We start from the raw sequence: 21,630 nt of genomic DNA, 5'->3' as shown, positions 1-21,630 counted from the left end.
CGTAACACACGCCAGCAAAGAATTAAAAGTAAAACCAAACTGAAACCATCTGGTCTTTCTAAAGCAGTGAGTGCTTTATCCAAATTAGATTTACCTTAATATGCTTAACAGGCTTACAAGTCAACAACAAGAAGACAAATGATCCAGCTTCTTTTTTGACGAGTAAAGGGTTTGCATAGACATTTCTCCCAAGAATATAAATAAATGGCCAATAAGGACATGAAAAGATGCTCAATATCAAATGCAACTCAAAACCACAATAAGATACCACTTAGCACTCACTAAAACGGCGAGAATGAAAAAGGCGTTCATCAAATGTTGGCAAGGATGTAGAAAAACTGAAATCTTCATGCACCGTTTGTGGGAATGTAAAATGGTGCAACTGCTTTGGAAACAGTTTGTCAGTTTGTCAAACAAATAAACAGAGTTACCCTATGACTCAGCAATTTCACTCTTCGGTATATAACCAATAGAATTGAAAAGCTGTTCATACAAAAACTTGTGCATGTTTATAGCAGCATTATTCATAATAGCCAAAAAATGGAAACAACCCAAGTGGCCATCAAAAGATGAATAGAGGGTCACCTGGGTGGCTCCGTTGGTTAGGCATCCGACTTCGGTTCAGGTCATGATCTCACGGCTTGTGAGTCCGAGCCCTGCGTCAGGCTCTGTCTGTCTGTCTGTCTCTCTCTCTCTCTCAAAAAAAAAAAAACAAAAAAACAAAAAAAAAAACATTAAAAAAAAATGAAGAAATTGTTGCAAATTCATACTGTGGAGTACTATTCAGCCCTAAAAAGTAATTAAATACAGATACACGCTACCACATGGATGAACCTTAAAGAGATTATGCTAAATAAAAAAAGCCAAACAAAAAACCCCACATTCTGTGATTGTATTTATATGAAATGTCCAGAATAGGCGAATCCATAGAGATGGAAAGCAGATTAGTAGGTAGTAGGCGGAACGGGTAGTGAGTGTTAACTGGCATGAAGTTTAGGGGGAAGATCATAGAAATATCCTGGAATTAGATCATAGTGATAACTGCATAACCTTGTGGGTGTATTACGAATCACTAAACCATACACTTCAAAATGTTGAATTTTGGGGCACCTGGGTGGCTCAGTCGGTTAAGCGTCCAACTTCAGCTCAGGACATGACCTCACGGCTCCCAAGTTCCAGCCCCATGTCAGGCTCTGTGCTGACAGCTCAGGGCCTGGAGCCTGCTTCGGATTCGGTGTCTCCCTCTCTCTCTGCCCCTCACCCACTCATGTGCTCTCTCAAAAACACATTAACATTAAAAAAATTAAAGAATTTTTAAAGATGAAACAAATTTTTACATTAACTATATATGCATTCCTAATATATCCAAATAGATCCAATATATCAAAAAGTTATCACTTCAACATGTAATCAACCTAACATTTAGATATTTTACATTTTTTCATACTAAGTCTTTTAAAAGAGCTGATGTGTATTACATTCACAGCTCATTTCAGTTTTGATTAGCCAGATCTTACTCAACAGCCACATGGAGCTAATGACTAGCACGTTGGACAGTACAGCTGCAGAGCCTCTTAGTTACTGCAGAGTCCCTGTGAACCTCTTTGTTCGACACTGTTCTCAGCTTTTTCCAAGTATCAACTCATGTAACCCTCCCAACAACCCTATGAAACGGGCACTATTATTATTTCCATTTCATGGGTGGGGAAACAGGGCTCCGAGAGGTTAACTCAGTTGCCTGAAGTTATAGCCAGGTGGTTCCAGGGCTCATGGTTTTCCTGACTCTATTACCTAGGTCTACCATTTCTCCCTCCAGCAGGATCCTGATAAGTGGTAATAAACCAAGTGCTGCTCTGTTGGGGGATTTTTACCCTACTTGCCTCTAGTTTTGTTGGAGAAAGAGGTGAAAAATACGAACCTGTGAACCCTTCTGTTCTAGGAAAAGCCCTCTGTGTGCCCTCAATTTAGTCCATCTCCAAGATTCCTTACCCTCCACAACGCTGCTTTAGCGCTTTGTATTTCATGAACTGGTAATGGTCAAGGGCATGGACACATTGACAACTTTGTGATCCTAATCACTTTCTTCTCCAACCATGTCATGATTTGCTAACTTTACAGCACAGATTTTCCTGGCAAATGATGCAACGGAAGTTGAGCACACTAACCTTTATTATGACTTTAATTAACTGTTAAATCTTTTTCCCCTTTTTAACGGTACAGCCAAACTCAGCTTTCCTACATTGAGGCAAGACATCAGATTACTTATTGGCAAGTAGTCAACTAATTCTACTAGTTAATACTATCTCATGAGGCACTTTTCATGTTAAATATGGTATGCAGTCCATATATTGGATGTTCTCCTGCCTTAAGAAATACTTCCACTTTGCTCACCCAAAACTGACTGGACAAGGATGAGATGGAGAAGTTTAAGGAAGCCATCAAGTAGACAACATGCAGAAAGTTCTTAGCAGATTACAAAAGGGTTACAATTTGCTCTACACTTTGGGGCACACCTAGGAGGCTCAGTCGGTTCAGCATCTGACTTCGACTCAGGCCATGATCTCGCGGTTCTTGAGTTCGAGCCCCGTGTCAGGCTCTGTGCTGACAGCTCAGAGCCTGGAGCCTGCTTCAGATTCTGTGTCTCCCTCTCTCTCTGCCCGTCCCCTGCTCACACTCGGTCTCTGTCTAAAAAACAATTTTTTTAAAAGAAACATTTAAAAATAAAAGCATTTGCCCTACACTTTTCTACTCCATTTTCTCTAAGCAGAGGTTTTAACAAGGACTTTACATGGGACTTGAAGTACTTCTTCTTGATGTGGGGCACTGAACTCATGCCTTTATGCCTACTCCCTCACGATGCCATTAAAACAAACCATTATCAAATACACTCCTAAGGGCAAAGAATAGGTGAGGAGAGTGAACACAATTTTGGGAGGTGGAAACTGGCTATAAGACAGTGAGCAGAGGTCATGAAAAAGGAAGCCTAAATCTGCTAGGGGCGGGGACAGATCAAGGAGAAGCTGGCACACACAGAAACCTGGGAAAGCTCAGGAAACAAAGGTGCCATGTACCATGGAAGGCAGTGGAACCAGCTATGATGTCAAGTGTGTGTTGAGGAAGTCGGTAGACCCAACCATTAGATCCCAACGTACGCTGCCCCATCCCAAGCAGTTAGGTGACCACCCCTGCCCAACGGAGAAGAATGGGGGTTGGTTCTGTGTAAGAATGCAATCAAAGAGACTCCAAACAAGTCAAAGCCAGGCAAGGCGGAGGCTGGGAGAAAAGGTGCCGTATTGGGATAAAATCAAATTATATACAAGCTCATATACCCTTGAATTTCTGAGGACTAGAACCACCAGGAGCTGAGTCTGCATTTGTCCCACCTCCTCCCCTCAGAAGATTCAGTAATTCTGTGCAGAAACCTATAGAAACTGTTAGGAGCCTCAAACCCAAGAGCCTGATAATTACCACATATGGCCTGTCCATGCAGACATTCCAACAGCTTTCTAGGGCCATCCACTTATAAACTGACAACACAAGATATTGGAGAAAAGCCTCTAACATGAAAGGCACAGACCACAACCAAACGCTTAAGTAATGCATGAAGAAAACAAACAGAAAAAAAATTTTAATTAAGATGTAGCTCATGTGGATGGGAATATGAAGCCAGGAAATGGGTTAAATTTTATCATTTCATTTCACCACAGGGACCTAAGTTTCTTCTCCTTCTAGAAGGCTATCATCCTACGACCTCAGAGCTATTTGCCAAAAGCAAGAAGCCATGGAAAAAATATGCTTAAATTTGGGGCACCTGGGGGCTCGGTTGATTAAGCATCAGACTCTTGGTTTCAGCTCAGGTCATGGTTCTTGAGTTTGAGTCTCACATGGGGCTCTGCACTGACAAGGCAGAGCCTGCTTGGGATTCTCTCTCTCCCCCTCTCTCTGCCCCTCCACTGCTTGTGCTCAATCTCAAAATAAATGAAAACTGTAAAAAATATATACATATACGCTAAGTTTTTCACTTCTGTGCCTCCCCATCTCCACTGCCATAATCTAGGTCAGCATCATCTCTCACTTAGGCTGTGACAACAGCCCCCTAAAACCCAAATGCCCTCCTTCCTTCAGAATAGTTTCTGCCTGACAACTCTCCTCTGGAGTCTGCAGAGTCGAGTCTTCCTCTCTACCCCTCCCCCGCTCACTCTCCCTCTCTCAAAAATAAAGACGTAAAAACTTTTGTAAAAGACATTATTTTAAAAAATTTGAGTCCAACGATTTCTGGCCCCTGATTGACCACTGTGTGCCCTCCTAGGCAGTCCCTTTGCACTGGCTGGTAGGGCCTTTAACCCTCCTTCCATCTCCTCTCTCTCCACTTTGGTATTCCACCGGTCCTTTTACTTTCCCACTTGCCAGTCACACCCAGTTCTTTCTGTTCTTAGAACACAATTTTGCCCTGCCCAGAGGCTCTGGAATATGGCTATTCACATCATTTGTATAGTGTCTGTCTTTCCCAGCTGTAATAGAAGCTCCATGAGAACAAGTGCCGTGTTTGTCTTATTTAATACTATTACAACTGAGGTGCTCATTCTGTTAAGCAACCAACTTCGGCTCAGGTCATGATCTCACATTTTGTGAGTTTGAGCCTCACGTCGGGCTCTGTGCTGACAGCTCAGAGCCTGGAGCCTGCCTCTGATTCTGTACCTCTCTTGGTCCCTCTCCCACTCACACTCTCTCAAAAGTAAGTGAACAGTAAAAAAAAAAAAAAAAAAAAAGATTAATAACTCAAAACACCAGGGTCTATTAAAACTTCATTAATGTTAGGATCAACATTTCCCTTAACCAAATAGATTTCAATGTAAAAAAAATCTCCTCTATTCCATCCAAGAAAATATCCTAGTTGTGATAACACACAACAGTTTTCTAAGATAATATCATTGAAAAAACTGGATAAAAGATTTGTGTGATGTCTCTGGTATTGTACAATTGCTTGTTAATCTACCATTACCTTAAAATAAAAAGAGGACTGAAAAGAATTGTAATCTAAAGATGTATTATTCATTCTCCCAAGAATGTTCTGTGGCAACAAACGCTCACTGATGGAATTTAGGGTCATCAAGGAAGTCTCCATTTCCGGTACATGATACATTTTTCCTGCAGATGAGAACATCAGCCTCTGTTCTTAACCACACACCGCACCTGGCCCATAGCTGGTGTTCAATAAATATTTATTCAGTGAGCTAATTATTTCGGAGAAAGCCAAAATGACCCCAGCACAGGCCGTGAACTCCTAACACTGTCTGTCCTAGCATTCCAACATGGAAAGACACCAGCACCAAAGACAGATCTATAAAGGACGCTCAATTGTACACACAGCACTGAAGCAATAAAATGCCCAAAATGCAGCTGACCCTTATCCACATATATTTACTCAATTCTTCCATACAAATTGCATCACACACTAAAGTAAGACAAAGAAATACCGTCAAGGCATCTAAAAAATCCTATTCTTTAAGTGATTACTGAAATAGCCCCAGTCTAACCAGTTAAGGACCTGTCCAGTTGGGAAGGACAACTACATCACAAAGTCATTAAACACACAGAGGACCTGCTTTACTTGTCAGTTCTGGTCAAGGATCAAGTGTCTGTACCTCCTGGTTGTGTTGATTCTTGCCTTCTATTCAGACAACAGTTAATGGACCAAACAGCCTACTTTTCTATCAATCCATTCAGCCAGTCTATATACTTTGATGTTTGGAAGACTAACATCCTTTAAAAGAATATTTTAAGGGTTTTGGGGCACCTGGGTGACTCAGTCATTTAAGCTTCCAACTTCGGCTCAGGTCATGATCTCACGGTTCTTGAGTTCAAGCCCTACATCAGGCTCTGTGCTGACAGCTCAGAGCTTGGAGTCTGCTTTAAATTCTGTGTCTCTGTCTCTCTCTGCCCTCCCCCACTAGCACTCTCTCTTGCTCTCAAAAACAAATAAACATTAAAAAAATCTTTTAAGGGCGCCTGGGTGGCGCAGTCGGTTAAGCGTCCAACTTCAGCCAGGTCACGATCTCGCGGTCCGTGAGTTTGAGCCCCGCGTCAGGCTCTGGGCTGATGGCTCGGAGCCTGGAGCCTGTTTCCGATTCTGTGTCTCCCTCTCTCTCTGCCCCTCCCCCGTTCATGCTCTGTCTCTCTCTGTCCCAAAAATAAATAAAAAACGTTGAAAAAAAAATTAAAAAAAAATCTTTTAAGAATATTTTAAGGGTTTTAATTTCACTTCACTTATATTTTAACTTACAACCCCCAAATAACAAATTAAACTTGGTTACTTCAAATTTTGATATTAATCAAGTTCTGAGCATTTTTCTTTCATCATTTATGTAACCATGCCCACTTTCTCCTTCACCCCATGACAGAGCAGCTTTATTTTTGCCCACACTGTCCCAGCTGAGCTCTAAACCAAGTCCAGTGGCTGCTGCCCTTGAAACTGGTTAGTAAAAGACCAAGTATTCAATTTAACACAGGCGTTGATTTAAACCGATAAAGAGCAGGAAACTCAGAGCTGAAGGGAAAACCGGCCCCATTGTTCCTGGGCATACTGGAGCACCCATCACATTAGGTGACCTCGTATCTCATCTGGACTAAATACCAAAGCTCAATGCATCCATTTAAGGCAGATGTAGCCCCATCCTTGAATTTCCAGATTTCAATCACAGTTGTCCTTCCTCATTTATTTTCTCAAGTAGCAGCTTTTGTTAAGAGTAATGAAAGAAAAACAGGTTTCAAATGGAGGAGGCAGTTGGGAGACCAGTATATCCTCCTCCACTGTGCAGAAGACAATCTGTGAAGTTTAAGTTTAGCAGATAGATCTTCCCTTAATATTGACACTGTCCTATGAAGAAACTAGACTTACAAATAAAGACTGAAAGAAAAAAAAAAAAACAACTTGCAGTTCAAGCTATCCTTACTCAACTGTACCATCAAAATACAGTCTCCAAGCCAATTGTCATTTTACTTTAAAGTAAGCTGTATGCTCAGTGTGGGGCTTGAACTCACAACTCTGAGATCAAGGGTGGCACCCTCACGCCTTCAGCTCCTCCCAATGAGCCAGCCAAGTGCCCCAGTAAGCCAACTTTAGAACTCACCTACCATGACCAATTTTTTCTCTGCTCCTAATTTTGGCACTGAGTCTTATACTTAACTTCTATCAGAAGGACCTCTTTTCTAACCTTTCAGAATGCAGACCACATCCATACTCAATCACAGAACTAGGAAAAATAACTCAGTTTATACAAATACTTTGATACAAATTTCATATGGTTCACTTGAAAACAGTCGTCTTTTAGGGAGACTTACCTTCCAGTAAGTGCAGTTGCCCATTCCCCGCATTACTCGGGCCCTTTCTGGGCCAGTTACTTTTTTACTGCCAACAATGACAGAAGATGATACAAAACCCTTGAAACACCATGTATCTCTTAGGCTGGCAGCCTCAATTACAAAAGAATAATGACTCCAAGTTAGACAAGATGGCAAAGTTATTTGGAAACTGGGCAATTTAAACACCCTTTTCAGTTTTTTTTTTTTTTTTAAATATTTTTGAGAGACAGAGAAGGAGTGGGGGAGGGGCAGAGGGAGGGGGAGACACAGAATCTGATGCAGACTCCAGGCTCTGAGCTGTCAGTCCATGCAGGGCTGAAACCCACCAAACTGGAGATCATGACCTGAGGTGAAGTCAGACACCCAACCAACGGAGCTACCCAGATGCCCCCAGTCTGCTTCTTAAAAAAAGCTTTCATTAACTATTTTTAAAAAATATTATTCAGATGAAGAAATCTTGAGCAAGTAAGAGCATTTATGTATGTGCAGGCTTGCGAGATGAATGCAATAGCACACCAGGAAAATAAATGTAACCGTTCCATTCCCAATCACATCAAGAATACTTTTGGCAAAAGTCCCAAATCCACCTGGAAAAAATTTGTGGGGGTGCAGTGATGAGAGCTGAGGGAAATCTGCAAAACCAAGCTTAGAGCAAAAAGGAAAAAAACACTCCTTGACTTCATTCTGTAAGGTCAGAGATTTTAAATATGTAAGGGAAAAAATAGTTAAAAATCTTTACATTTTCTCATAAAAATCTGCAAGGCAATTTCCTTTCAACAAATTGGACAAATGTTATCTTGTTTGAAATGAACCACCCTATTTATATGCCTAATGAGCTGAATTACATATTGCGCATCCATCACACTGATCCAACAGTCATGGGTTACATGCTTACTCTCTAGTCCCAGTAAGAAAAGCTAGCCTCTTACTCTGAAAAAGATAAGATTAGCTTGTAGATACACTTCTCCCTCCCCAAGAGCCATTTAAAATCAATCCTTAAAAAAAAAAAAAAAAGAAAAAAGCACACAGAAAATTATGCCACTGAGAGGGATTTATTCTTCCATTAACTACAACTACTGCACTCTGATACCAATGTCAAGAAAAAAAAAATCATTCACGGGAAAGAAATTTAGGGCCCTCCAAAATAATTACAGTTCATTTACACCCGGAAATTAAACAGGAAGATGTTACCACTTTGCATGGACAGATGCCACAGAATGTGCTCATCTACACAGGCTCCCCCTTATACAAGACATACTACATTGAGATTTGACACATGGAACTTTCTCCTGAAGGCACAGAGAGGTGCACGGCATTTCTTTGCCGAAGAGGCTCCAGGTTTTAGTTTAGAGAACCCAGTATCAACGACAGGTGCACTTAGTGGCTATCATATCTTCATATTCTTTGTAAGCGATTGAGCCATCTGGCTCAATGGTCAGAACACTGAGAGGACTGTATTTGGCAGGCACACAGGAGGGTCTTGGCACTGAGGAGTCGAGCTTCTCATGGATGATATTCTGCACCATGGTGTGAACTGGCGAGCCATACCGATGTCCAAGTGCCCTTGGACAGTCCCCTTTACAGTATCGAGGGTTGTATCTGTGCGGGGCCACGATCCAGCTGTCCCACTTCAGCTGACTAAAACTAAGTCTAAAGTCATGGAGCTCACACTCGTTTTGTGGAAAAAGAAACTGTTTGAAGTATTCGCTCAGATTGAAAGAAGCTGGAACCAGAGGCTTCTGAGGTTCCAAGCCGATAGTCTCCTGATCTCTCCGATGACGGGAAGGTCGTACAGCCTCAGCTGACTCTTCTCCCTGGGGACAGGCAGACAGCCCTCTCTTCTGGCCAGCACCTTGGGAAGGCCTCCTTTTATAGTGAAGGGAATACCACCTGTGATGAGCCTGGGCACTTGTGTCATTCAGATATAAAAGCAGTGAGGGGGGCACCAGAAGAGTCATGTTAAAGGGATTTTCACGTGCTGAAGGGGGCTGCAGCTGGGCTTTCACACAGGTCAAATTTACAGACATGTGAATGTTTCTTTGGTTGGAGGCCACTAGAGGCTGAAGAGGAGCAGTCACATCCACCTCAATCCATCTGTATTTCTTTCTAAATTCAAACTGGGAGTCAAAGGTCAATGAAGATGGAGTTCTATGGGGGTTCCCGCTAGAAGACTCGGGCTCCTTCATCACCAGGTTGCACACACATTTCACAGCAGAAGAAAAAGAAATGGGGTTGCTGAAAGTAAATAGCAAGACTGACTTGATGAAGTGTTCAACGGCAGTAACACGATCCAGGTGAAATAGCAGGTCCACGGATGGTACGGTTCCTGAGAAGAAAAACAACGCACGAATTGTGCTTGAATACAAAAACGAAATAGCAAGTCAAATCACAGCATTAATATTTGATCATAGTGCTTTCTCCCTTCTCTTCCTCTCTTCATCCAGCCTCAACAAGTGAGGGAGGGGGGGTTACAGAGAAAATGCGGGTGAGAGCTTTCTTCCATAACTAACTGCCAGCAACTACAAGCAGGTATTTTATCATCACAAAATCAGAACAGCTTTGGTGGTGAATAAAAACAACTATCATTCCACAACCTCAATCATTTGCTCCAAACATACAGAAGCTAATAAATATTTTTCTCTTGGCAAGTGCCTGGAGAGAAAGCAGTCATAAAAACACCAAGCTTCCTAAGGGATACAGGAGTGCTGATGCATAGGGGCACTTGTACCGTAATGTTTATAGCAGCACTCTCAACAATAGCCAAATTATGGAAAGAGCCTAAATGTCCATCAAATGATGAATGGATAAAAAAATTGTGGTTTATATACACAATGGAGTACTACGTGGCAATGAGAAAGAATGAAATATGGCCATTTGTAGCAATGTGGATGGAACTGGAGAGTGTGATGCTAAGTGAAATAAGCCATACAGAGAAAGACAGATACCATACGGTTTCACGCTTATGTGGATCCTGAGAAACTTAACAGAAGGCCATGGGGGAGGGGAAGGAAAAAAAAAAAGACGTTAGAGTGGAACAGAGCCAAAGCATAAGAGACTCTTAAAAATGGAGAAACAAACTGAGGGTTGACGGGGGGTGGGAGGGAGGGGAGGGTGGGTGATGGGTATTGAGGAGGGCCCCTTTTGGGATGAGCACTGGGTATTGTATGGAAACCAATTTGACAATAAACTTAATATATTGAAAAACAAACAAAAAAAAACCCCACCAAGCCTGCTAAGAAGACTTTCTAAACCCAATGAACAGGATCAATGAAGAAAATTTAATCATGTAATTCGAACACTTGAGATTGATAATCGAGGCTCTAAAAGCACTATAAAAAACATCAAGGAAGAAGAAAAGATTTTAAACAGCCCCACCTGACTTGTTGGGTCAGCACAGTTTTGGTCATGAGGTAGTGAATTTAGGTTTTTGTTTTTTGATTTTTTTTTAAAGCACTTCTTTTTCACACACAATACCAAGGTGCTGAGTCAGACTGTTGACTAACACTTGGTTGTGAGGACCCACTGTTCCAAATGGAGACTCCAGCTTTCCTCTCACAGACAGCAACAAACAAGGGGAAAACATCCCAATTAATGGAGTAAATAGCTAGGGGATATTTTAGACACATTTCCAGGTTAGCAGTGGTAAAAGGGGAAGAACAAAGAGAGGTCAAGACACCGGGTTTCCAGTCTTGACTTTGTGACCTTGGAGAAGATGCTGAGTTCCAACAAAACACTCCTCAGTCTTTAGAGCTATTAAGTCCCCTCTAACTCTACCCTATATATCCTAGGAGACTCGCCACCCATTAATCCATGAAGATATTAAAACCGTAAGATCAAGTACCACATTTGATTTCGGTTATTGAATATTATGCAAAGTAAACTGCAATTCAAAGAACAAACCCAATCTGTTTCTTTAACCGAAACGCAAACTAATTTATCATCTTTCCACCACCCATTCACCAATCCACTCCTACACACCTGTCACCTGGTCCCCAGGAGCCTGCTTGTGCTGGGCATAAGATGTGAAGAGCCGAACAGTGTTGTAGAGAGGACTTCTGTTGGATTTAGGGATCCCCTCCTTGGTAGCAAAGGACTTATAGAGTCTCTTCATGTAACGCAAAGCTCTGGAGTCTGGCTGCAGCCTAGGGGCGTCACCTTGCCCATTATACAGAACCTTGAAGAGAGGAGGAAGGAAGCCCAATCTGTCTTTTTCATCTAGAGGCTGCACCAAGGACCAAGGTTCAGCCTTAGCTTCCCATTCAGCACCCGCTGCAATCTGAACTTCTCCTGTAGAAGCCCGAGAACAAAAACTAATAGGAAAACACAGCCAGGAAAAGCAGAAAAACCAAAGGAAAAAGTTGCTGAGAAGCGCCATGGCCTGGAAGAACTAGCAAGGAATACATTTCCCCATACCAGTCTTCTTCCTAAAAGCCAGGAAGAGCTAAGGTTGGTCTCTTAAATAAATTTTAGGTGTGTGGGTGGGCTAGGGTCAATTCTGTAATCAGACCTCAAAGATGGGTACCTGAAGATAATTCTTATCAGCTGTGAATCAAACATCTGATAACATCCTATCTATCCAATTTGTGCTCATTAGATACTGATGTATCTGGTGATTTACCTTTCCTCTCCCTTTTGTTCTGGCATTCATTTAAAATCTCTTAAGTTAGCATTGCGTAGGTGGAATACCTATGCAAGCTGAAAGGCCAACAGAAATTGAGAAGTGACCTTAAAACTCCCCCTTAAAAATTTTTAACTTTTTTTTAATGTTTATTTTTGAGAGAGAGAGAAAGAGGGGGAGCGGGGGAGGGGCAGAGAGTGATGGAGACAGAAGATCCAGAGCAGGCTCTGCCTTGAGAGAGTGGAGCAGCAGGGCCTAAACCCACGAACCACGAGATCGTGAACTGAGTGGAAATCCCACGCTTAACCGGCTGAACCACACAGGCGCCCCCAAACCATCCCTTTTTTGAGATTATGATTCTTAAAATATTCCCTAGGTGCTTGCTGAAACTTCCAAAGCACGGAAAAAAGCTAATTATTCATGATGATACGAAAACCTGTTGGTATTCAATTTATGGTATTGGGTTCACTCTTGCTCTTCCTTCACTCTCATCACCTCTCTGGCTCCCAGGTGCTTAGAATAATTACTTACTGCATGTGGATTTGGAGAGAAAAAAGTCACAATTGGCATGGAAATCCCAGAGAACAGAGAACTATTGGATGGCCCAATTCTCTTAGGGAACTTCGTATAGAATATGTACTTGGAATGCTGCAATATGCTTTAAAATGGACATCACCTTTAACCCTGACTCATTAAAAAAAATTTTTTTTAATGCTTATTTTTGAGACAGAGCATGAGCAGGGGAGGGGCAGAGAGAGACGGAGACACAGAATTCAAAGCGGGCTCCAGGCTCTGAGCTGTCAGCACAGAGCCCATTGTGGGGCTCCAACTCACGAAGAAGAACAATCGAAGAAGAACAATCGTGAGATCATGACCTGAGCTGAAGTCAGCCACTTAACCGACTGAGCCACCCAGGCGCCCCAGACCTTGACTAATTTTAGAATATAATACCTTGATTTTTTACTTTCATCTACATATTCATCTGTACCTATGTAGGTTGAAAGGTTTAGAGATGTTTGCAGGTTGTTTTTTGTTACTCAAATGATGGTAGAATTTGCGAGGTGTTTTTGTTCTTGTTATGTAAGTACTTATGTTCTTGCCTTGGGAGCTGAGACTAGGTGAGAGATGATGTTTTAGAGAAACGGGACGAAGGTGCACCACAAGAGGCTGAAACGAATGCATATCCAGAGCCACCCATGAGATCACACTGGAAGGAAATCAACCCACACTCCTGGTACAAGAGAGAACCAGTCTGTGCAGCACCTAGGTTGATGAAACTGTTTCAAATTTTATGTTTCCAAATTTTAAGTTCATTGCCTATGCCAAGCCTTCCCGGCCCATGACTGGTAAGCAGGGTCGCATAAAACACACCTAAACTTTGAATGACAGCTTACTCCTACTACACACACGGCTGGCAATTCCATGAACTAAACATGTACAAGACTCCCTGAATCCCGCCTTAGAAAGCGCTTCTGGAGAGAAGCTGGCGGCTGCGGGGGTGACCTGTCTTCCTACCGCCATCAACAGCCGGTTATCAACGGCTTGACCACTTCTTGAAGACTCCTGGGGCGCGACCTGAGGAAACGTGATTATTCTACCCAGGGAAAGTCTACACCCCGCCAGTGCATTCTATAACCGCGGCAGATGAGAAAAGCCCCGGATGCAAGCCCCTGGTACTGATTCTGATTCTCGTCACCGATGGTCTGAAAAGAACCGAACCCCTTTAGCGGCCGGACCAGAGCGCACATAGTCACGTAGGGAGGCCCCACGGCGGGCGTCAGGGCGCCCTCCACAGGCGCAGGACCCATAGGTCCTCGGCGGGAGCGCCTTTGACGCCGGCTGGCCCCTTTCTCTTCACCTCAGTTCCCCTCGGCCCCGGCCGTCGCACGGAGAGGCAAGGGGCTGAGATAGTCGGCCGGGTAGTCCACGGACCCCAAAGGCCGCCGCGGAGTCCGCAGCCGGCGCTTGGCCCCGCCAATCCACGGGGCCACCCGACCCGGGCACTCTTCTCTAGAAGGGGGAGCAACGGTGCCTCCCCCTGGAGACTGCAGGAAAATGGTATTCCCCGGAAGTGACTTCACGGCCTCCCGGAGCGGCTTCCACTTAGCGGAAGTGACGGAAGGAGGCTGGTGGTTCCCGAGGCTGTGGAGGGCGAGGTGACCCCCGAGCGGGAGTGAGGTCCGGTCGTGCGGTCGTGGTGGCCCCTGGGAGGGTGGAGGCGGCGCCTGGGCCGGGAAGGATGGGGGGCGCCGGGGAGGACCTCTTGGGTGGAAGCGGCGCGTCCGGAGACCGAGGTAAGCGCCTATCGACCCTCGGTGTTGGCAGGCGCCGTCACGACCATGGGCCGCGAGTTTGGGCATCTGACGCGGATGCGGCATGTGATCACCTACAGCTTGTCACCCTTCGAGCAGCGCGCCTTCCCGCACTACTTCAGCAAGGGCATCCCCAACGTGCTACGCCGCACGCGGGCGTGCATCCTTCGCGTCCTGCCGCGTGAGTGCCTTGGCCGGGTAGGGGGGCTGGACTTCCATTACACCCCAACAGCGGGTCCATTTCGTGAGCACTGTCGGTAGGGCAGGCACTCCGCAACTTGGGATACGCCCGGTTTCTCACTGAGTGTTCCTGAAAACCCTCGTGCTAGTATATCGTCCTGCTTATCTTAACCGATGAGTAAACTGAGTCACAGACGACTTAAACCACCCGTGCAAGGTCACCTGTGTGATTTCAGCGCCTCCCTCTGAGGTCATCTTTACCCACTAAGTAGCGAGGAACTGTTTGTGTTACATCCGCATCAGGTAGTGATGAAAATTAGCACAACATTGTGAATTTGCTAAAAACCACAGAAGTGTTCACTTACGTGTTTCTGTTACGTGCATCGTTATGTGCATAGTTTCTGTGAATTATCTTCATTATCTCATTAAAATATTTAAAATGTGCAACAGGAAAGAGATAGGGGAGGTCTGGTGACAAATATTCCTGGGCTGGCCCTTTATTTTGGTCGCCTGTAAAATGAGTGTGTGATATAACCTTCCTTCATCATTTGGTTTAAAAGTGGCTTCTTGGAAACTAGAGACAGGAGGGCAGAACCTGCAGTGAGTCAGAAAAGAAGACTGGGACCCCAGTGTCTTATATGGGTGCACTGCTTACTCTCGCTTTTGATTTTTAAAGCGTTTGTAGGGTTTTATCTTGTCTATACCTGGGGGACCCAGGAGTTTGAGAAATCCAAGAGGAAGAATCCGGCTGCTTATGAAAATGACAAATGAGCCACTCATCTGGATAATGGTTCCCTTCGTCTGAAAGCCCTTCTCTGGGAGAGGAGTCGACACTGTACTGTCTTGAAGACATAATAAACTTCTTATGGACTGCACCGTTGTCATTTTCCATTTCTATGAGCAAGTCCTGGATGTGACTGCTAATATTCAAGTTCGTGAACTCCCCTTTCTGGCATGAGTCCTAAACAGTTTCTCTAGTGAGTTTGGTGAAGCATCTGAGCTCAGTGCTTGTTCTGTAATCTACGAGAAAGTAGCTGCAGCTGTTCCTGCAGATCATTTGTGAACTGCGGGTTGCCAGGGGTCTGCTCCCGTAATAACAGTAAGATCTGGTCACTACTGTAATTACGGTGTGTCACATAGTCCTTCACGTGCCTTTAAACCTCACAGCTACCTTTTTTTTTTTTTTTAATTATCATTATTGCACACATTTTGCAGATGAGGACACATGCACAATGAGAGTAAGTAATTTGACTAAATGACACAACCAATGATGGTAGAGTCTAACACTAATGCTTCTAAAGCCATGCTAGATTGCCTTTCCTCCTAAGACAGGCCTTCCTTAGCCAGAGGGGAAGTCAGCTATAAAAGCAGGGGTGAGATCACCACTTGGCCCCTAGAGTTGGTGTCAGCAAATTGCCTGTTCTTGTACCAGGCTGCTAATGGTTTTAATCACATATGGCCCAGAAAGCTTAAAATACTCTCTGGCCTTTTATTGAAAAGTTTACTCTTGTTCTAGAGCCTTTGAATTCTCTTTTTAGTAGAAAGGCCCTTTTCCCTTCACCAGGAGATGGTAGAGGTAGGTATGGGTAGTTAACATCCTTCTGGTTGCCTGCTCCATTTCTAGAAACTTTCTCACTTCTTAGGACACTTCCTGCTGGTCCAGAGCAGCAACTTTCCCAGTGTAGTTCAGCTTCTGGCCCAGGCTGTATTTTTTCTCCTTTTCTTTTTATTATTTTTTAAAAATGTTTATTTTAGAGCGAGACAGAGTGTGAGGGGGTAGGGAGAGAGAGAGAGGGAGACACCGAATCCAAAGCAGGCTCCAGCCTCTGAGCTGTCAGCACAGAGCCCAGTGCGGGGCTTGAAATCATAAACTGCGAGATCATGACCTGAGCTAAAGTCGGATGTTTAACCAGCTGAGCCACTCAGTTGCCCCTCTTTTATTCTAACAATTATTCTTGCCTTTTAGGAACCAGGATTAAAATACTTAGAAACAAAAAAGGCTAATAGAAATTGGATTGTGTGGCAGGATAAAGAACCTCTGAGTCTGGTGAACTGGGGCGCATACCCTTTAACCTGTGTTTCTTCGCTGTATGATACAAGCAAGAAATCTGCATCCCTGAGCTTTGAACTTTTTGCCAGTAAGATAATGTGTTAATATAAAGCCATAGGGTTGCAATGGTGAGATGAGAGATAAGTAGGTGTCTGGCAGGCTTAACAAAGGACAGCTATGTGATGAAAATTGCCTCACCAAACGTCCAGTTTTCCTGGGCTCTGTCCAAATTTGTTCCCGGGACTTGCTGTGTATTTGGGTCCTAGACTATTGACAATCTGATGCAGCTGTGGACCTGAAGGTGTAAATGTACCCCTCCTTCACTTTATTTAGTTTCAATAGGTTCAGGCACCAGGGGAGGGCCACTGCCTTGATGGGCCAGTAACCTGTCCTCTTCCCTCTGACTAGCCTCAAACTTCCTTGGGGAGATGGCTACCCTCTCCCATCTTTTTGGCTCCATTTTACCCCAAGATGTTATTTCTTCTTGGTTCCTTGACTCCTTTAAAGATAACAGCTCAAAAGTAAACTTAACCCTTTTTCAGCACAGACCAGGCCCTGAGTCTGGGTCTGAATCCTTTTTATCCCAGGAATGCTCTGAGAAGACCCTGCTACAATCTTTTACTGAAGTTCTGCTTTGAATAAAATTATTAAAGGCTGCCAGAAGGCTGTCTCTCACCAAAGGGCTTCTTCGTTCTCTAGGCTGGGGGGGGCATGGAACCCTGTGTAGCAGGGTGATGGGGACGGTGGGTTAAAGGGGTGTGTGTGGGGATGTGTTGAGTTATCATAGCTCAGTGCTACTGTACTGGGACCTGGGATTATTTTGGAGACCATTCTATCTGCAGAGAACTGTAAAGAAAAGAACTTTTAAAGTCTCTTAAGGAAGAAGGGGACCACTGCCGTGGGCCTTAATGCCTATAACCCACCCACTTGGAGCCTCCAGCCCTGGCTGTGGCTCAGTCCTCTGCTTCCAGGGCACAACCACTTAACTCATCTAGCCCTTCTTTTCCTCAGCACTGCCCCGCCCCCACAAGGGCTCTTATCTCTGGGCTGTAGAATGCAGCGAAGTGAACTCCGCTTTGCCAACAAAGTCCTCGAGATGCAGGCCTACCTAGTGTAGGGCCAGAAGTCTGTGCCAGTTCCAGCCAGCAAAAAAGCAAATACACTTTGACCCTTTGTTGAAGTTTTACCTGGAAAAGTTTTTCCATTTCAGAGTCTTTCATTTTTTATTAGACATGTCCTGCTCAGGGACAGCAAAAAAGTCTCCAGTTACGGCCAAGCCCTAATGGTCTCCTCTCCATCTGGAATGTGTTTCAAACTGCTCATGTAGCTATACCCTCTTTCTCTCATTTCATCCTCGGCACTTACCTCAGCAGTAGAAAATCCCTGGGACTTGTAATCAGAGTTACTGAGCTATAAGCTATCCAACATGCTTCTCATTTTCTTCTTATAAATTAATCATTTGAACCCCGCCCCCCCCCCCCCCCCCCAAATGTCAGTGGCTGAGAGGTCTCAGATCTCCTCCCATCTCACTGAGAGAACAAGAGACTGAAGCTCAAAGGGAAAGGACTGATCACTGGTCAGTTAACCCAGACCCCAGGCTCCTGCCTCCCAGCCAAGCATTGTTTTCTCTTTATGGCTGAAATTGTTAAAGGCTGCTTAGACCTTTCTGCTGGAGGAAGATGTAGTTGTATGCTTATTCATTCAGCAAATACTTGACTGTACAGAGCCCATTGATTATTTTTATTTATTTCAGGAATAGGCATTCATAGCTATTCAAGGGCTATGGGATGCTTGTGGACAATGGCTGTCACTTCAGCTTCATGCTGTCCAGATGCCACTTTCCTTTTCAAACTTTGATTTTTGCTCCATGTTTAACTTAAACAACTACAGAGGTAATGTAGGCACATTTTGGAATACTTTTCCTAACCGGGGTTCCTTCCATGGGCAGTGAACTGATGGGACTTTCCTCTTGGGAGGGGAGGTGGCAAACAAGATTGAGGCTTGAATCCCAAAGGCTTCTGCAGTGCTGTCACACTCATTATGATACATAAGACTTTATCCCCCTGTACACAATGGACCCTCAGGCTTTTTCCTTGCCTGGGGAATTGGCTAGTTTGATTTTGCTTGGAGTGGAGGAAGGCAGAAATGAAAGATGAGGAGAAACCATGTTTGGAACTAGCAGTTTCCAAATCCCATTTGGCAGATCATGCTCTTTAAGGGGAGGCTGGCATGGAGGCCACAGACCTGTGTCTAGGACATCACGTTGTCAGTCTTTTGCTTATCTAATCAGATTTGTGTTCTTACCCAATGTTCACTAGGTCATCACATAGCTTCTTCCCCACTCCACAGAGGTTCCTGGTTAAGCCCCTACCTGGGCTGATTCAACATCCAAGCTCAGGCCTAAGGGGAAGGAGCAACCAGCTAGTCTGTTTCTTCAAGTTCCTAAAGTGCAAGTAGTGGTGTCTCCCTCAGGGCCTGGCTGCACGGTCATCAGTGGACTGGGACCAGGACCGTCAGATCTGTGACCACACCCCACTCCCCTAGCTCCAGTTCTGAGGTCCATCTTCCCACCCTCTGCTCCCTCAATAAGACGATTGGCATCTTTGCTGTCCTATCTTCTGCTGTTCTGCGTCTCCTCCACTTTACCTTGCAGAACAGGCAACCTCAAACCAAATACCCATCCTGATGATAAGGGCCTTGGAAAGAGGTATCAGCCAAGCTTTTTTTTTTTTTTTAATATTTATTTTTGAGAGAGAAAGAGACAGTGTGTGAGCAGGGGACGGACAAAGAAGTGGGGAGGCAGAATCCGAAGCAGGCTCCAGGCCCTGAGCGGTCGGCACAGAGCCCAATGCAGGGCTCAAACTCACGACCTGTGCGATCATGACCTGAGCTGAAGTTGGTTGCCCAACCGACTAAGCCACCCAGGGACCCCGTATCAGCCAAGTTTTTAGGGAGACACCAAGGAATCTTGTTACATCTGTCTTGGCTTAAACTTCCAGGTCATAGGAGGGATCTGAAGTCCTATCAATCTTACTCATAAGTTACAGCTCTTTCCCCCACATTTATCAAAATGCCCATATCATTTAAGGAGTACCCATAACACCTCATGACTTAGGTACACGCACTTTCTTGTTCTAGCAATCTGTAGCTGTTCCTACGGAAGCTGATGGACGTTTTGTGCTTTGGCAATATCTCAGCCCTAGGCCTGCTCCCCTGAGGCTGCTAGAAGGCTATGCTCTGCAGATGATCCCAGTCACCTACTGGGCAGAAAGCCTGTAATTCCAGGATTGCTGTCATATGTCACCATCATCAAGCAATCCCACTGATTTAGGACCCCTGCTAAGATATCATTCACATTTTTAAAAACAAAACCACCTATACTCATTCATTCTATTCACCCATAGTTCAAGTAAGTCCCACATCAGTCTTGATTGCCCTTCCCCTGGGAAAAGGCAGGTAGGCCAGACTTTGAACTTGCCACAGCTGGGTCCATTCTTCTAGTGGGATGATCCGGAGCAGATAACTGGATGAGAGTCCATCTGTACAAAAGGGGGATCTGGGGCCGCTGTTAGATCACATATGCTGAAGCAACTTCCCAAAGAAGGGAGCTAAGGGCCTTATCCAATTGCCTGCAACATGATAGACTGGTGCTTCTTTCCTAGACAAGTCTGAAAAGGGGTCAACACTATTTCTGAAGACCTCACTATTAGAATTTTATTTTGATTACGGTGACCTCACTGAGCTATTTTGGAATCAAAATGTGGCTAGGTGCCTGGTTTCCCTCAGTGGCTTCACGTGGCTTTCAAAGGGAAGGAGAGGGTGGTGCTTTTGGTAAAATGGGTAACAGCGTCCAAGCCAGTAACATAATCACTCAAAGTCCAAATGAGGGATCAGTAAATACAACGTGCCTGAAAGGCAGGCCTTGAGCACATTCCTCTGGTAGACATTAACTTATTACATCAACCGTGGTTGCAAATATAAACTTTGCCCCCATCTTACCTGGCAACCATAAAAGTGGTGAATTCCAGTCTATAAAAGGAAGTGGGAACTGCCCCCGGATTTCAGGCTCCAAAAGCCTCCCTCTGTCAAGATGTGGCATCTCAAACTCTTTGCGGTGCTCATGATCTGCTTGCTGCTGTTGGACCAGGTAAGAAGTGGGTGTACAGGGATCGTGGTGGTGTGGAGGGGTGGGTGTGGCGGGGGGGGGGGGGGGTGGATTGTAGGCCAAACTTGAGAACCAGACTCAGCCCTTGAGGAAAAGTCCCTCTGCTCTGAGTCTACAGCATCCTGGCGGTGAGCATTCTCCCAAGGTGTACAGAAAGGGGTCACCTCTTCCACGCCTGAGCTTTACTGGTCTTTGCCCTACAGGTAGATGGCTCCCCCATGCTGGAACCGAGTTCAACAAAGAGAAGGCCACGGAGAATGACTCCATTTTGGAGAGGGGTTTCCCTCAGGCCCATCGGATCCTCTTGCAGAGACGATTCTGAGTGTATCACGAGGCTGTGCAGGTAACTCCAAAAACTTGGGAGAAGGGCAGAGGACAGAAGAGCACACACGCAGATCTAAGAATAAAACTGGGAGAGGCGACTGCCTGGGCTGTAGCCGGGAGCTCCATGGAGAATCCCTCAGGACTTGAGAACCAAGAACAGCTCAACAAAGTTAGCATGAAAAGTGGTGCCTTTCCTTTCTGCAGTCTATCCTGAGGTTAGATAGAGCCAGGAGAGGAAGGAAACACAGAAGACATGTCTCTGGGCACTGCTAAACCTTTGTCTTAAAAACCACCTTTTCTTTTCCTTAAGAAAAAGACGCTGTTCCCTAAGTGTGGCCCAGGAATGACGTACACACCGGGGGAAAAGAGGACAGCATTCACCTACACAATGCTCCATTCTATGGAATATTGATGAACTGCATTTTGGCTGGAGACACTTAAGTGAAGCAGTTTTGTGTTTTTAATATTTAAAGACAGATATATGCTTTAAACTGGTCTCCGTTTCTTCTTAGAATGTTATGTAGATAACCTTAACTAAACTTGTCAATTTAGAGTTTATTTTTCTATGTATACTATTAAACGTCTCAAACTGAAATTTTCAGTCTCAAATTCAAGTTTT

The 21,630-nt window shown here is 44.5% G+C and overlaps 3 protein-coding genes across 7 annotated transcripts; 2 read left to right on the top strand and 1 right to left on the bottom strand.

Moving 5' to 3' along the window:
- Positions 1 to 8,395: 8,395 nt before the first annotated feature.
- Positions 8,396 to 14,087, bottom strand: GDF9 (growth differentiation factor 9). 5 transcript variants are annotated; one of them, XM_086704224.1, is made up of 3 exons: positions 13,352 to 14,087; positions 11,341 to 11,536; positions 8,396 to 9,688 (listed from the first exon to the last, which is right to left on the bottom strand). In XM_086704224.1, exons 2-3 carry the CDS (start codon positions 11,471 to 11,473, stop codon positions 8,724 to 8,726), a joined length of 1,098 nt encoding a protein of 365 aa, XP_086560350.1. In that variant the 5' UTR covers positions 11,474 to 11,536; positions 13,352 to 14,087; the 3' UTR covers positions 8,396 to 8,723. The 5 variants fall into 5 exon arrangements, with proteins under 5 accessions (XP_086560350.1, XP_086560346.1, XP_086560355.1 ...); XM_086704220.1 differs by having other exon boundaries at positions 13,496 to 14,087; XM_086704229.1 differs by having other exon boundaries at positions 13,700 to 14,087.
- Positions 14,010 to 15,347, top strand: UQCRQ (ubiquinol-cytochrome c reductase complex III subunit VII). Its single transcript, XM_025924654.2, has 3 exons — positions 14,010 to 14,158; positions 14,306 to 14,473; positions 15,149 to 15,347. Exons 2-3 carry the CDS (start codon positions 14,320 to 14,322, stop codon positions 15,241 to 15,243), a joined length of 249 nt encoding a protein of 82 aa, XP_025780439.1. The 5' UTR covers positions 14,010 to 14,158; positions 14,306 to 14,319; the 3' UTR covers positions 15,244 to 15,347.
- A 4,968-nt stretch (positions 15,348 to 20,315) lies between these two features.
- On the top strand, positions 20,316 to 21,606 carry LEAP2 (liver enriched antimicrobial peptide 2). Its single transcript, XM_025924802.2, has 3 exons — positions 20,316 to 20,669; positions 20,891 to 21,030; positions 21,322 to 21,606. The coding sequence occupies exons 1-3, from the start codon at positions 20,613 to 20,615 to the stop codon at positions 21,356 to 21,358; spliced, it is 234 nt and encodes a 77-aa protein (XP_025780587.1). The 5' UTR covers positions 20,316 to 20,612; the 3' UTR covers positions 21,359 to 21,606.
- Positions 21,607 to 21,630: the final 24 nt, after the last annotated feature.

This window comes from Puma concolor, chromosome A1 (genome assembly GCF_028749965.1).
Source record: "Puma concolor isolate L17-30 chromosome A1, mPumCon1.1.hap2, whole genome shotgun sequence".
In the NCBI taxonomy this organism is placed as follows: domain Eukaryota; kingdom Metazoa; phylum Chordata; class Mammalia; order Carnivora; family Felidae; genus Puma; species Puma concolor.
Note: the sequence above shows the minus strand (reverse complement) of the source record. Positions and strands in the feature narration are given on the sequence as shown.